The sequence below is a fragment of the Scylla paramamosain genome, chromosome 21 (genome assembly GCF_035594125.1).
Source record: "Scylla paramamosain isolate STU-SP2022 chromosome 21, ASM3559412v1, whole genome shotgun sequence".
Lineage (NCBI taxonomy): Eukaryota > Metazoa > Arthropoda > Malacostraca > Decapoda > Portunidae > Scylla > Scylla paramamosain.
Genome location: NC_087171.1, coordinates 7983215 through 8000766, shown reverse-complemented (window position 1 = coordinate 8000766; position 17552 = coordinate 7983215). Strand labels below are relative to the sequence as shown.

Genomic DNA, 17552 nt, shown 5'->3' with positions numbered 1-17552 from the left:
GTATCCCCGTGCTGGTGACATCTCAGTGAAATTAACCACTATTTTCACCACGGTCTTCAGAATCATTTCCTGGACTTGATATCGTCAGCTATGCCCTTCTGATTAAAGTATAACCTTATAATCTTGCTACTAAGTTCAGCCCCTTTTCCTTTGATCACATTTTCACACGTTTCAACTTCGTATTTCTAATGAAAGTTACAGGAGATTTCAAGGTCATTTACTTACTTGCAATGAGGTCGTTCACTTATTTGCACTGATGGTTAAACAAAGATTCTGCATCATGCACGGGAAAAAGAGCCATGCGAACTCAAGTGGTTACCTTTGTGGCCTTTCAAAGTGATCCTCATGAATGCCATTTTTTTTTTTTTTCAGAATTCCGTTACATTACCCTCTCCACACAGAATCACAGCACATCTACGTTACCGTGGTCATTTCGTCACTAGATACGGCTACATGTTTCCATCACACATCATCACTGCACTCATTCCTCTCGGCCTTCCCTTACTGCTCTGGTCAACGTGCCATTTTGGTCTGCCACAATGAATTCCACTCCATGCACCGTAATGTACGTTTGTCATACTGTACTCCTCAGTCATCTATAAGTGCCTCAGTCTTCACTCTAGTCAGTGCCACTGAGGCTCCACTCAATCACACTCACTGGGGAACGACAGGCAGATGGTTGGTCGAGATCGGGTGCGCTTTCATATTTCTGTTCGGAACATGCTTCGGTGTTTACAAGTGAACGCCCAGCTTGGATAGTTCAGTGCCAAGCTCGATTTTTTTCTTTTCTCGCTGTTTAAACATGATATCGGGTACCAGTTGGACGGTTAGGTTAAGTTACGTTATTTTAGATCAGATTAGGTTACGTCCTTGTCTTCACAAAGCAGAATACGAGGTATATTATGAGAGGACTCACGAACATCATGAACTTATTCAAGTTTCGAAACAAGTCAGTTATGTTGTTATACTCTCTCTCTCTCTCTCTCTCTCTCTCTCTCTCTCTCTCTCTCTCTCTCTCTCTTATTATGACTGCTTGGGTATCCTTCCATTTCCATTACATTCTGAATATCCAAGGAAAATCTAGCTATGGAATATGAATTTAAAGTGGTAGGCAGGTAGAGGAATGATGCACGAATATTTCAACATCAGTCAGGAATACAAAAATCCTTCCTGTAACGTTGCAACTGAAAGAGGAAACTTCACCATCTCTCGTCTAGTGTATCGTCGAATGATAGACTTCATCTCTCTCTCTCTCTCTCTCTCTCTCTCTCTCTCTCTCTCTCTCTCTCTCTCTCTCTCTCTCTCTCTCTCCTCTCTCTGAAAGTGAAGTAAAGTGATTAAAAATTTCTTGCGTGGTGCCACAACAACTACGCTCCGTTGTCCAAAGTAAAAACAGTATTCTCTTATCAAAACATCACTGTCTGCTGTGAATCCACAGCGATGAGAGTTTTAGAAAGTATATTCGTGCGTACTCCCCATGTTGTTCTCACTCCCCCTTCATATCCAAGTTTCCCCCGGCTGTGCAAGGGAGTTTCTCACTTCCATAAACAATAACAATAACATAGCGGTTAGATCATTATTACCGTTTAGGAAAGCGAGAAACTTTTTTGTCTACGCGTTTAAAGTGAAGTGGCCGAGAAAAGAGAAGCCTCGTGTCATTGTAGGAATAGAAACATGGAGCTTGGAGTAACCAGTCCCATTCACTCTTTCCCTTTCAGCTATTAACAGTCGTTCTTAACGACACACGAGGTACGGTAGCAATATTCTTACAACACGACCGAGGAGTGTACGAGCAAACAGTGATGTTGCTATAATGTCAAAAAGAAATACATGGAACATTACTGACTAATTACGAAACATGAGTTAATTTCTGTCGAGTGTTCGTGTAAGTGGACAGAATCGGTATATTAAAGAGTTGAAACGCAATGAGCCTGTTAAAGAGTAAGAGCATCAGGCAGTGGCAGTGATACTCTGTCTTTTTGTCCTCACTTGTATAGAGGACTGCCACGTGTACTGAATGTTTCTTGTATTGTGAGGCAGGTGTCTTATGTCGTACGTTGCATGTGTGTTGTCTCATGTGTTTCATTTTGTGACTCAGAGATTTTGTTTCAAGTGCATCAGATGCTTTGTTTATTTTATTTTATTGTTTCAGGGGATTTTACATTTTAGTGTACATTACGTATCTCATGTGTTTCTTTCATACGTATTTATTAGGTATTATATTGTACGAGTTTCATGTCTTATTGTTAAAAAATGCTAATAGGCCTACTGATTTCTTGCAGCTTCCCTTTTGTGTCTATTATCTAACTGTAGAGCCGCCGTCCACAAACAAACCAGTCCTTGCCTCTGGATCGAGCAGCAACCCGAGCACGAAAGCAGTTCTGTTGACGCGCAAAACGTATCGTTTCTTCCATTCCTTTCCCTGAAGACTATTATGCGGCACAACTCCAGCATCAATGCTATCAACCTCGATGCGACGGAGCCTCAATGCAATCTTTTCCAAAACGATGTGAAAGCATTATCCCTTTAAAAGACTTGCTTCCTTCACTGGTTTCTTTTCATTATAAATTCATTATCTTTTTTCTCATGTAATAACAATAAAACGAATATAAAATGATGATAATGATGATAATTTTTACGAAGCTATTTATAACTTAAAGATATTTACACAAAATGTTTACAATGCATCATTTTGTTGCGTTGTGTGTGTGTGTGTGTGTGTGTGTGTGTGTGTGTGTGTGTGTGTGTGTGTGTGCAGACTACGAGAAAACTGCAGTGGCAAGATCACTAAAAATCATTCCTGAATCCTCCATGTTTACAAAAAGTGTGAGGGGAGAGGAACGAGAACACACTTATGAACAGTATGAACAGTACACACGAGCATCATCTCACTCACGACTTCAACGCGTGTCAGCAAAGAGACGCCCTCAATAATAATCCTCTTTACATCGTACTCAATAGTTACTCAACGGAGGAAGATAACAGTCACCTTTTGCAAATGACATCTTTTCCCGTAACTCATAAGCTTTCCTGTGAATGTTCCAGCTACGTACACCTCGCGACGCGCCACTTTTCATACTCGGAGTCCAGAATTATGCTCGAGTATGAATAGAGAAATACCGCGTTGCCGTGAGCGAGAAGCAGCAGGATTGCCATTCTCACCATTGAGTAAAGCCTCCAGGAAAAATTAAGGAAGGAATCAGGTGGAAAGTATGACTATGAATGCCTGTCTGGTGAAGAAGGGACTCGGGGTGATGTATATGTATAGTGGTTTCTGTGTGTGTGTGTGTGTGTGTGTGTGTGTGTGTGTGTGTATTGGGAGGTAAGCGACGTGTGTTGAGCAAATGTACGAAGATGTGCGTCGTGAAAACTTCCAAAGAATTATGTTAAGGGTTTTAAAAATACATTTTTTTCCCCTGTTCCAGCCGTTAGTAGTGTGCTCTTCCTTCCCTTCCTTCCTTTGCTAACACCTGTCCCGTCCGTCACGACCTCTCTCCCTCCCTCTTTCCTTCACCTCCTTCCTTCCCATCCCCTTACTCGGCAATCACTGGGTCTCTCTCCGTGGTCCCTCTCCGGCCATCACCTCCTATACCACCGCCAGATCCCCGCGTCCCGACCACCGCGCCATCCATGACCACTCCAGCATCCTTGACCCTAACTTAAGCATACGACCAGGTGGCGCTGGCTTGTCCCCCTCCACCTCCGCTGCACTCCGCAAACTAGAAAACACGGGAAGGTAGGGGGGGGACGGGAACACAACGTACTTATAAAACGTAGTAAAAAAAAAAAAAAAAAAGGAGAGGGAAAAAGTTACCTCTATGCTCTGCCACACTAACGCGGCCGCCGGCGGAGTTCATTTCATTTCAGAATCGCACACGTTTCTTGCGTTGGACAGCGGGTGGTGTAATGCGGACATAAAGAAAATTACCGCCAGTTTATTTACATGTAATCCACTTAACCGACACTTAGGCCGCCCGGACTGTTTCCAGAGGTGGGCGGGCGAGGGGCTGGGGCCGATGTTGCCACTACGCGAGCACCACTTTACGGCCGCCCTCAGACCCTAAGACCCTCAGACGCCCTGCAATGTGAGCCCTTTTTCTCCGCCTTACCCTTACCTCCAGCTACCGAGTTTCCTTCCGTCTGGTAATTCCGTGCCTCTGGTTGTTGTGTGCCGCCATCCTGCTTTCCTGCAGCGGTCCTTGAAGTCTCTTACCGTGTCTCTATTGCGGGTCGTCTTCTAGTTCTCTCTATCGTCGTCTCCGCCACGCCTCGCCCGCCGCCGCTGCCTGTGTTCGTTAATGACGTTATGATCGCCTTGTGTTGCGCCGTTCCTGTTGCTCCTCCACGTGTAAATAATAAAAGGCAGACACCTGGTTTAGTGATAATTTTTCACTTGTGTTTCCGTTGGTTCTTCCCTTAAATTGCTTAAGATCGTTATTTTTTTTATTTTCTTCCTCTCTTCCTTCTCCCCCTTTTCCTCCTCCTTCTCCTCCTTCTCTTCTCTTCTTCTTCTTCTTCTTCTTCTTCTTCTTCTTCTTCTTCTTCTTCTTCTTCTTCTCCTCCTTCTTCTTCTTCTTCTTTTTCTTCTTCTTCTTCTTTATTCTTCTTCTTCTTGGCTTCCTTCCTCTTCTTCTTCATCGCCGTCGTCATGCTCGGCTTCTCCTTCCCCTTCTCTTATTCTTTTCCTCTTCTTTTCTTCCATCTTCACCCCCCAATAACTTCCCATGTTTTTCTCCTCCTCCTCTACCTAGTACAACTTTCTTTCCTTCCTTTCTTCCTTCATCACCATCTTCGTCATTACCTGTCCACTGTTACAATTGTCGTCGTTACATGAGTCTGTGGATGGACGGACACAAGCTGGTGGGAGTGTTGTCTGTCCTGGCCTTCTGTGCCTTGATGGTCCATATATATATCCCTTTCATGAGGTTCTCTGTGCTTCCCCAAACTCTCTCTCCATGTTTATTTGCCGCCTGTTTGTCTGTCTTCTGTTTTCCTTGCTATTCTCTATTCTTGTGATTTTTTTTTTTCGTTTTCTTTTAGTGGTTTTGTGTCTTTCCTCTGTTTTTTTTTCTGGATTTTTTTTTCCGTGTGTATGTGTGTGTGTGTGTGTGTGTGTGTGTGTGTGTGTGTGTCTTTGTTATTGTCTCTCTCTCTCTCTCTCTCTCTCTCTCTCTCTCTCTCTCTCTCTCTCTCTCTCTCTCTCTCTCTCTCTCTCTCTCTATCCCTTCCTTTTAGTTGCCTCTTTTTTCCCGTCTCTCTCCTCTCAGTCGTACTCTCACTGCTTCCCTGCTCTGGGGTTTTACGAGTCGGATAGAACCTAAAGATGGATGGCGAGGGAGAAAACAAGATTTGGAAGGACCTATTGTGGGGTTTAATAGCAAAGTTTAGGTTCGCCAGTGTAGCGCGAGAAGGTTGGCAAGACGAGAAAGAGAGAGAGAGGGACAGACATCCCCTCCAGCTATTCCTCAGGCTATCACAGGCCTTGCAGTCTCAGTGCCTTGCATTGACTCATCTTTTCTGTTGTAATTAGTCACGAGAGAAAAGTAACGGTGTGGGTAATGTGTGTGAGTCAATGAGGATTTGATACAACGATAAAATGATGACATATTCTAGTTCTGACTTAACTTTAGTCACAATTAGTCACGAGTGAAGAGTCACGTTGTGAATAATATGTGAGTGAGTCGGAGTCATCTAGATTCGATGCAACAACAATAATGGAATTAAGAGTAACGAGTAAAGATTATGTAACTCCCTCTCTTATTCTTCCCTCACCCTCGCCTTTAGTTAGTCACGAAGGAAGAAAGAGTTCCGAGAAAGAATAAATAAGACAGTCTCGTGAATATTTGACACAACAACAGTGGATTTAAAAGTAACGCACAAAGGTAATGTACCATAACTCACTCTCTTGTTCTGACTCATCTTCACGAGGAAAGAATGATACTTTGCGAACTTTGCATATGTTATACGTAAGGTCAGGTTCGAATATTAAGGGTAACTAATGAATATGAAGATACAATTTTTTTTTTTTTTGTGCTGACTCATTTCCTATTGATAATAGTCACGGGAAGCTAATAGTAATATGTGTGAAATATGTAAATAAATAGGAGTTTTAATAATTTTATATTATTTCATATACATATTAGACAATGAATCCGAAATTAAAAGTTATGCATGTAAAGATTCACAATATAGCGTTTACTTATCATTGTTTGCAAATACTTTAATTAAGAAAAATTAATAATGTTACTCAAAATGAGTAAATATGTTAAGTCATTTACCTAATACAACCGAGGAGGCGGTATGAATACTAAGAAACTGTGTAGTGCATCTCAAGAGACAAGTAATGCATGCTTGGTGTATCAAAATAAACCTGTGGTGATGACTAAAGAAATAATGCAGACCGATGTAGTAAATCTTTACCACTGTAAGTTTTACAAAGGGATGCCGAGAAATTAAAATAATGCACATCTGAAAAAAAAAAAAATCAAGAGAAAATTGCATCGCATTAACTATTGAGATAAGAAAAAAAATATAGCTAGTGTATTAAGAAGATTGGGCAAAGGAAATGGGAAAAAGGGAAAAATAACACGAAGGTTAAGAAATAAAGGAAAAAAACATAATTGAATCGCTTAAACAACTCAAATAGAAAAAAAGAAACAATATCAAGTAAAAAAGCAGACTGGAGGTTAAGAAGCAGAAGGAAAAAGATGAATAAAATACAGCCAGCTTTTAACAAATAATGAAAAAAAAAAATACACAAACACGAAGATAATAAGAACAAACTGAAATCAGCTTTAAGAAACGAGAGAGAGAGAGAGAGAGAGAGAGAGAGAGAGAGAGAGAGAGAGAGAGAGAGAGAGAGAGAGAGAGAGAGAGAGAGAGAGGGAGACGAAACATTTTGCACTCCTAAAACACGCAGGAAAAAAACAGAACGAGTATCAAGACGGGACGGGAGACGCAGCAAAGTATATTAAAATGAACCCCCAAGTGTTGCAGGGCCCGTGAGTGAGCCTTGTACAGGAGCAGCACGCCTCACGGACGCCATACACAGACTTGCTTCCAGACATCCAATTAAAAAAGCCGCGCGGAGTGTAGGCTGCGGTGCGGTGCTCAGCCTCGCCGGTAATGTTCTACCTCCACATGAACACCTGAGCCCCGAGCCGCCCATTCCAGCCAACCTTCACCCTCATCTCCTCTCTCTCTCTCTCTCTCTCTCTCTCTCTCTCTCTCTCTCTCTCTCTCTCTCTCTCTCTGAGCTTTCCTCGAGTCTCCCGTCCTCTTCTTACTTCTCCTTCTCCTTCTTGTCTCTCTGTTCAGTCTTCATCCTCATGTCATGTCCTCTCTCTCTCTCTCTCTCTCTCTCTCTCTCTCTCTCTCTCTCTCTCTCTCTCTCTCTCTCTCTCTCTAAACGTCTCTTTCATTAATCGTATTTAGCATGCTTTTTGTTTTGATTTTGTGCAGGGGAGAGAGAGAGAGAGAGAGAGAGAGAGAGAGAGAGAGAGAGAGAGAGAGAGAGAGAGAGAGAGAGAGAGAGAGAGTAGAATTAATCATTCTGGATATAAGGTAATTGGCTGCCCTATTCGTAGGCTGCAGGAGAATACTGACTGCAATGAAACGACCTTGATGTAGCAAGAGCGAGGCAGGAGGAGGAGGAGGAGGAGGAGGAGGAAGAGAAAAAGAATTGTAGGAAGGAGACAATAAGGAAAGTCACACACCACACTTTTCTTTTTTTTCTTTTTTACTTCTCTCTTTCTTTTGTTTTAGCTTTACTTTTCCTTCTTCCTTCTTTCTTTCATTTAATCAAGTGGATGTTCTCTCCGTAATGTAATTGTGTTAGAAGAGAATGTTCACTTGTATTAAAGGAAGAGGGTTTGTTTTTCATGATGTATATAATGTATTTATGCATGAATGTATGTATGTTTGTATATATGTATGTATGTATGTTTCCAATGCTGCCTTTAATTTTAGGTACACCTTGATTGATTTTCTACTACTACTACTACTACTACTACTACTACTACTACTACTACTACTACTACTACTACTACTGCTGCTGCTGCTGCTGCTGCTGCTGCTGCTGCTGCTGCTGCTGCTGCTACTACTACTACTACTACTACTACTACTACTACTACTACTACTACTACTACTACTACTACTGCTGCTGCTCCTGCTGCTGCTGCTGCTGCTGCTGCTGCTGCTGCTGCTGCTGCTGCTACTACTACTACTACTACTACTACTACTACTACTACTACTACTACTACAACTACTACTACTACTACTACTACTACTACTAGTATTACTGCTGCTGCTGGTGCTGCTGCTGCTACTGCTACTGCTGTTGCTACTACTACTACTACTACTACTACTACTACTACTACTACTACTACTACTATCCCTTCATTAGTCCTCTTTATCATGGGCATTAGAAAAATCATTAGTCACCTAACCCAAATCAGTCTCCCATTCCTCCTATCAGAGACACATTTGCAACAATCAGTAACATTCGCGGAGCATTGGCAGCATCAGAGAGTGGCTGCAGGTGATCACCTCCTAAGTAAATATATTACTCATACTGACATGCAGATGGCGGAAGTGTGCAGGGAGGCGTCAGGGAGTAATATTTATCTCCCTATTAATTTAGTCAATCCTACATTCACTCATTTATATTCACGTGCATGTCTATGTATACTGTATCTGTTTGTAGTGACGTTAGGTGAGGAAAGCAACTATATAAAACTATATAAAAGAAATAGGAGCATTGTAAAGTAGTGAATATTCATGGATATTTTTGCAGATAATGCGACATTTGTATATATTTGTGGACTTTGTGAGATATTTATGAATACCCTTGAACAATATTAGACATTTATAGATATGTCTGAACACTCTGCTGTTGGGCATTTTTGGAGAGTTGAGGACACTTCAGAGCATCTTGACGTTGCGAAAGATTCCCAGATATTTCGAGGCATTTCTGGATGCGCCCTTTGGAGCAAGAGAGCCAGGACTGGGAGACTTATGAGGTATTTTTCAGATTTTCTCACGTCTTATAAAACATACTTTTTATATGTTACCAAAACACAAATATGCATTCAAACTATACTAGATATGAAAATTTATAAAACTGAAAAAAGCTATCGTATGACGTGCTTTCTTTTTCTCATCTTGAAACACACCTTATTATTTCCAGACCATGTGAATGTTAAGAACACAACACCTGCTGCGTGTTCCTCACTGCCTTCACTTCCTTCACTGTTTCGTCTGCGTGCTTCAGTTTGATAAAGAAACACTCCTCTCATTTGATATTCACTTGGTAAAAATAGCGTTATCTTCCTCCATGCCATAATGCATTGTAAAGCATCTTGGAACCTTTCATATCTATTAAAAAGTGTTGTGATTCCTTATTTCATATTCAATAGTATTTCAGTATTATAAAGAAGCAGGGACTTCGACAAAGATTCTAGAAGAAACTCTTATCTTTTCGTTCTGTGGTTATTTCAATCAAATTATTTCAAGATTATTTATATTTATGTCTTTTAAAGATTTTCTTAACTTATCTCGGTTTTAAGAATATTCGAACATCCTCCTCAATGGAACGGAAGATTCTATTAGAAAAAAAAAACAATATTATGCTCTTTCTTAGTCACTCTCAGTAGTCTTTTATAAATAATCGCATATACTGAGAGTGTTACCTTATCTCAGCTTCAACAGTATTCTAAATTACACCAAATGTGTGTACAAAAGATTCAGTTAATGTAAACAATTATACACTCTTTCAGTAAAGCCTCTTAGAGCAGAGCGAACATTCGTGTAGACTAAAAAATGCTACTTTATTTCAGTTTCAGTAGCATTCCAATAATTCCATTATCTCCAATTCGTGCACGGAAGATTCCAGTGGTAACAACAATTACAAAACACACGACTACTTCAATAAAGCTTCGGAAAACATATTCGTGTATACTAAAGGCACTACTTTATTCCACCTTCAATCGCAGCACATACGTAGTACACTCGATTGGCAGCTCAAGTGTCAGAAACCAGACTGTACATTACCGAGGCTTAGGGAATACACAATGCAGTTATACGTCCACTTGAAAGCAAAGGAAGAGTGAAGGCTTTGTCAGCACACAGCCACTGATACTGTATTGATCATTCGTCAGGTGCTTCATTCATGCCGCCCTCCATCATGCAGACACCCTCGCAGCTCACACAGCCCCTGCCGTGTTGCCTCTCCTGTCGGCTAAAATATTCTCCCATTTCCATTTTTAGTCGACTCGTATCATCCTTCCAGAGTAGTTGGTAGTTCTCTTTCGGCTGGTTTTCGGAGTGATGCAGACTTCCTGTGTACGTGTGTGTGTGTGTGTGTGTGTGTGAGTGATTTCGAGCTTAGTATGAGTCATTGTTATCAATTGGGTGGTTATGTGTAGAAGTGAGAAGGAGTATAGGTAGATAGTAAAGACAGGTAATGGAGAAGAGGAAAGATAGCAAGTAGAAAAGAGATGGAAAGAAATTAGGGAAACGAGAGGAAAGGGTGTTTAAAGAAATATAAGAGGGTCGAAAATGAGGGCAAAAAAAGAAAACAAAGATGTGGAAAGGAATCGAGAAGGGAGAGGAAATAGAATGTAGAGAAAGATAAAGAGGGAAAAATGTGGTATAGAGGAAGAGGAATGTAAAGGAAAATTAGGTAGGAGAAAAAAATGAGAAAAATACGTTGGATGAATAAGTAAGGAATGGAAAATTTGGGGAAGATGAATATCAGAATAAGATAAGAAAAAAATAGATAATGAGGAAGAAAGAAGAGGAAAAAAAGGAAAATTTACGACTGTTGATCACTAAACGGAACTTGAAGACAAACAAGCAGACAGAAAAAGAAAGGAAAAATTCGACAAAGGTGGCTATAGTAATGGTTTGATGCTTGACTTTAGAAACCTAATGTACCCAACCTTTTTTTCTTGCGAGAGAGAGAGAGAGAGAGAGAGAGAGAGAGAGAGAGAGAGAGAGAGAGAGAGAGAGAGAGAGAGAGAGAGAGAGAGAGATGGAACACTGCAACGATATACAGTATGGAAAGCTGGAGACAGGTCATAAAAGTTTCCATGGGTGTAATTGTCACACCCGAGAGGAACTGTCGAGCACCGAGTCACCGGGACACACAGATGCATTTCCTCCATTCCTTCACTCACTAAAACATAACCTAGAGGAAAGCAAAGGTACAGCCACATTCATCATTTACTTTTGTTGTTATTTTTAGATAGGTAGATAGATAGATAGATAAGTTTATTGTCAATTCGTTGTAAAATACACACGAATTAATATTATTTTTTTTCTGGAACTTCACAATACTATAAATGACTAAAAAAAGGAAGATTATCACACATTATCACAGAAAAATCATACTATCACATAAAATCACAGATAGACATGGTAACACTTATGTCTTACTTGTGTCTTCACTTTTAAAAATCTGTACGAATAAAAAAAACAAGTTTTCTTATTTAGCAATACGTGCAATGAATTTTCTACCTAAGCGTGGTGTTTGTAGGATTCCATTCAATATCTTCACAGAAAAACAAAATTATCTCCCAACTTTCTCCGTTATAAATCCTGAGACCAATATAGACTGAGATATAATCAAATCTCACTGTGTATATAATTTCTGCTAATATCTATTCAGATCATGACAGAAAAGGAAGGCTGTTTCATTCAAATTCACTCGTATTGTCTATTCGTATAGTGAATGTGTGTAATAGAATCAGATCCTCATATGACAATTCTGTTCCTTTGCAGGTGGAGGTGAATAGAGGTGACAAGACTTCTCCATAAAGCCTCTCCATAAACCGGAACACTCCTGAATAACCTCTCGCTGGTGCTTCGGGGAACTTCGGCATGAGTGGAAGCTCGTCCCACACAACGTCAAAGTAGTAAAGTGATGTGCAGCTTTTATCTTGTGACGCCGTAACAAACATGTGATACTCTCAGTCCCCCACGTTGAGCTTGCTCGAAAAAGGAATAAAGGAACTCTATCAGATCCCACTAAATCTCTTTATAATTATTTTCTAGTGTCTTAAGGAATATATTATTTCGTGCAACGTAAAAAATATATAATCAACACGAATATGTTATAAAAAGTAGTGATAAAAAGCTGAAATAATCACAGACAGAAACCAGGCCTTTTTTATGACAACCTCAAGGCTAAAACAGAAGGAAAAGGTGACTAACGATACCCTGAAAAGAGAAGAAGAGATCCCCGTGCGGGAATGACGCGGCGGGAACACCAATCCGAAGAAATGAATGGGAAAGGTGACGCGTAATTGTAACTCGATGCGTGATACAAAGAGACGCGTGATATTCCAAATCCGAGAGGTAAGCGAGCGACAATAGTGAAAGTGATGGTGCTTACAATGAAAGACAAAGAGAAATACCGCAGAAAAGATTAAAAAAAAAAAAATCGATCACTCACGACTGACATTACTGGAGAGAGACATTACTGGAGAGAGAGAGAGAGAGAGAGAGAGAGAGAGAGAGGGGCAGGTAGACAGACAGACAGATGGACAGATAGGCAGACAAGTAGACAAGAGGGCAGACAGACAGAGATCGAGGGACAAAACAAGGCAAGATAACATAAAGGTCGCAGAAAGAGACACAAAGAGAAAACTAAACCAAAGGCAGGGACGGAAGGAGAGACAAGAAAAAAAAAAAGATAGGATGAAAGAAAAGGCAGGAAGCAAAAGAGGAGGAAGGAGAAAGCAAACAAGGCGCCAGCAGGAAGGAAACAAAACAGCGTGAATTATCTTAGAAGGAGAAGAAGAAAAAAGACCGCAAGGAAAAAAAAAAAAAACTTGCGGTAAAAACAAAAGAACAAGAAATCCATTAGAACGGAGAACTAAAACAATAATAAAAGAACAGCAAAACAAAACACAGTGAAGAATCTTAGAAAGGAAAGTATCAGTGAAAGGTAAAGAAAAAAACAAAAAAATCCTATCAGCATCGGTAGCATCAGCGGCATCAGGAGTAGCAGCACCATCACCGTCAGCGCCACCACAAGGATGCAGCTGCTCCTCTCTTCCGGGTGCCCTTGGTGGAGCCTTCTTCCCCTCCTGCTGCTATTCATGACAGGTGGGTAATCGCAGTGCTCCTCCTTTGCCTCCCAAGTGGCCAATTCCCCACCTGATTTGCATATCCCGGGGACCGAAGAAGGGGCATTGCAAGGGAGCTTTAGGCTAATGTAATGGATTTTTGTTTGTTTTATATCTTTCTTCTCTTTGTTTCCTCCGTTGAGACGCGTGTGATTGCTGCTAGGCAATGAGTTGTTGTTGTTGTTGTAGTTGTTGTTATAACTTTGCCACTCTGTAAGGGTCAGCGAAGTATTGTAATGTGTGTACGTGTGTGTGTGTGTGTGTGTGTGTGTGTGTGTGTGTGTGTGTGTGTGTGTGTGTGTGTGTGTGTGTGTGTGTGTGTGTGTGTGTGTGTGAGTGTGTGTGCAAAACCTACGGATAACTTAAATAATTTATATCAGTATTGTTTTGTTATGCTAATCGCCACATACAGAGGATTCACTATCACTTGTTTTTGAGGATATCTTATGAATCACAATGCCAGATTTCAAACCCTGCTGAAACCTCGACTGTCTTGCATTTCAACTGGACGGCGTGACGAAGGAAAGGTGACCGTCATGTGGTGCTATACTGTAGAAGTGCGTTTTCTTTTCCGATTCGTTCTATAGTTATTATTAGAGGTGGTGATGGTAATCATGAAGGCAATACTGGTGGCAGCGGTTGCGGCAGTCATAACATATTGGTGGCAGGTACAATTGGTGCCGAAGGTACAATGGTGGCACGGTGGTGAGAGTGAGAGCATATTGGTGGCAGCAGTGGGAGTGGGTAACCATGAAACATGTATGGGCGCTGTTCTTCTCTCTTTCCCTTCCCTTTTGTATACAAAGGCTCTTCGTATGCACTGAAAAACTGTCTTTTTATATCTAATACCACTCGTTGTTCTTTCTTTTAATCCTGTGTTCTTTTAGCTGTGTTTTCCTCCTCACCCACCGCGTCTTTCTCTCTCTCTCTCTGTGTGTGTGTGTGTGTGTGTGTGTGTGTGTGTGTGTGTGTGTGTGTGTGTGTGTGTGTGTGTGTGTGTGTGTAAGCGCTGGAGGTCCCTTGAGACAGGACGATCTATGCTGTCTGTCGGATCTATTTTAATCCTACAAACAACACTGAAACTCTCAAGTGAAGAGTGACATTCACTTGGCATTTTCCAGGAATTTTTACAAAGGAGAAAACTTTGATTTATGAGTTACGAGTGATAAAAATGCCATAAGTCTGAGAGAAATTACAAAAAAAAAAAAGAGGCTAGGAAATGTTAAAAGAATTACATTCAACAGTCTCAGTTCACGAGGTTCTGGTATCACCATTTTTTTTATCAGCGCTTGTAGGTGATAAACGTCACCTCTAACACTGTATCTTGATGTTGAGATATATATATATATATATATATATATATATATATATATATATATATATATATATATATATATATATATATATATATATATATATATATATATATATATATATATATATATATATATATATATATATATATATATATATATATATATATATATATATATATATATATATATATATATATATATATATATATATATATATATATATATATATATATATATATATATATATATATATATATATATATATATATATATATATATATATATATATATATATATATATACTACTATGAGGAACAAGCTTATGGGTGTTTTGCCATTCACGGACCTCATATGTTGTTGGGCCTAACATTCTCTTGAGTGATGGGCATAAACCTGAACCAGCTGAGGATACACGACCTAAATGTAAACTCACAAAACCCTCTGACTCCGTTATTGCTTCAAGGAAAACACTCAGACACAACTTTATTATCACAACCACGGGAAATCCAGTAACTAACGAAGAAAATGTTGTTGGGCCGAGCGTTGTCATCAAACATACGATGGATATTACTGCACGAGCTAGATCCATCAACAAACACAAGATGATAAACAACTGGCTGCAGACTAATAATTCAATGCCCTTCTACGGAACGTTATAACAGATATCACCTAGAGCCAGCTTGCCTCCATCCAGATCCAGTAGAGTTGGAATGAAAGGTTTATTGGGTCAGCAGAGCACGAGAGCCGTTCAATAACAGAATCCAGGAGAGGAACACAACATTCCCTGATCATCTTGGCAGAACCTATTCACCTGTTTGGTATTTCCAGCAGCATCAAAGTTTGGTTTATTAAAAATTTAGCTCTTTTGTTATGCTATGTGTAATCGTCACATACCGAAGGCTTGCTGTTGCAGGCTTTGCTGCTGCGAGGTAGACATAAAGACACAAGATAGTAATGAATGTTGATTTTAGTTCAGATGAATTTATTATTATAATTGCCAGTCAGGCAAATAATTACGTAGATGCATGAACAAGGATGATTTTTTTTTTATCTGATTCACCGGAGGACTAAAACATTAATCTACAAAAACAAGTAAATAATAAATAGAGAAAATAAAAGAAGAAATAAAATAATATTGCGACAAGTTAATGCTGACAATACTTTCGACATCAGGGAGGCGAAAGTATCGCTCCCATCCATCTCTTGCCTAGCACAGCGTTACAGTGATACGGTGACAGTGGACCTTTGTGCAGCGTACCCTTCAGTTTTGTTTTCCTTGTATCTAATTTTCAAGGCGACCTTCAAGTCCACATGAATTGATCCCCGGCTGCCACTAACGCATTCTTGCAGCTTCGTCCTGCTGCCTCATGTTTAGTAGTAAATGATACATGAAGAAAAGAATCTTGCACCTGAAAGAAAAATCATTTTTTTTGTTGTTCTGAATTTAAGTTTTCAACAGCTGCAAATATCTATTTGATGCATTAAGAATGTCAGTGATAGCTTTAAGTTACCAAAAATTGCATTGTGTTCCAGAACAATACAATGATGTAGTTACGTAAGAAAGCAACGTAGGAAGAAACTGCAGATTGATCGTACTTAGACGAGAGATGATGCAGATTGATCGTACTTAGACGAGAGATGATTGACTGCAAGAGGAAGGGGGGGAAAGGTAAAGAGGAAGGGAGACATTTGAAATATTTGAAAAGAAGTGAAAGGATGGAAAGGAAGGCAAGTGGTTGGGATGGAAGTGAGATAAGGGAAGATTGTATATTAGCAAAGCATCAAAATAACACGTGTAACTGAAAAAAAAAAAAAAAAAAACAGACCAAAGAACGTAGGCTATTCCATTTTAGTCCCATTCACTACGTTACGAAAGAACATGAAAAAAGAAACATAATTAACAATAACATTCAACTTATATACATTTACAAATAGGGATATAAATTTGGGATGGTAAAGGCACTGGTTACAGTAATATGTGGAGAATGGCATACGCAAAAGTAAGTGTTCTGTTTCCGAGTAAACAAGCACCAGTCACATCCATTATTGTGAAGTTGCATTTTCCGTGATTACTGCGTCCTATTAGTGAAGTGTTCGTCTGAAAACAATGATTCTCCAAGCGTTGCCAAGAGAGAGAGAGAGAGAGAGAGAGAGAGAGAGAGAGAGAGAGAGAGAGAGAGAGAGAGAGAGAGAGAGAGAGAGAGAGAGAGAGAGGCCTCACTCGGCTCCAAATCCGAGCGGGGTCATATAATTAGTGGGGTCCCACAGGGATCAGTATTAGGGCCATTGTTATTTCTAATATATATCAATGACTTGGATTGTGGAATTAGTAGTGATGTTAGCAAATTTGCGGATGACACAAAAATAGATAGATTAATTAGGTCAGAATCGGATGCTATCGCCTTGCAGGCAGATTTAGATAGGATGAATGAATAGACGGACAGATGGCAATTGCAATCTAAAATCAACAAATGCAAAATACTTAGCGTAGGTAGAGGAAACCCACACAGTAGGTACACATTAAACAACCAAACTCTGGTAGGTACAGGGTACGAGAAAGATTTAGGAGTTATAATTAGCTCTGAACTCCGTCTAGGAAAACAATGCATAGAGGCCAGAAACAGGGCAAATAGGATACTAGGATTCATTTTTAGGAGTGTTAAAAGTAGAAGGCCGGGAGTAATATCAAAGTTATACTTGGCGCTGGTCAGACCTCATCTAGACTACGCTGTGCAGTTCTGGTCCCCACATTACAGGAAAGATATAGGTCTATTAGAATCAGTACAGAGGAGAATGTCTAAAAGGATACAGGGGATGAGGAGTATTCCTTATGAGGCGAGATTGAAGCTGTTAAATTTACATTCCTTAGAGAGACATAGGTTAAGAGGGGGCCTGATAGAAGTCTTTAAGTGGTGTAAGGGTTATAACAAGGGGGATGTAAGCAAAATTCTTAGGATTAGCATCCAGGGTAGAACAAGAAATAACGGGTTCAAGCCTGTAAAATTTAGCTTTAGGGAGGAGATAGGAAAAAATTGGTTCACAAATAGAGTAGTAGATGAGTGGAACGGACTCAGTAATCATGTTGTTAGTGCTAGGACATTAGAGA

General features: G+C 40.0%; 1 protein-coding gene across 8 annotated transcripts in view; it reads left to right on the top strand.

Moving 5' to 3' along the window:
* LOC135110946 (lachesin-like) overlaps positions 1–17552 on the top strand; it is a 155719-nt gene that overhangs the window by 52482 nt on the left and 85685 nt on the right. For all 8 annotated transcript variants that reach the window (XM_064023666.1, XM_064023662.1, XM_064023665.1 and 5 more), the window contains one exon: positions 11782–13110. In XM_064023666.1, the coding sequence (XP_063879736.1) occupies positions 13041–13110 (70 nt within the window). In that variant the 5' untranslated portion in view covers positions 11782–13040. The remainder of the gene's footprint in view (positions 1–11781; positions 13111–17552) is intronic.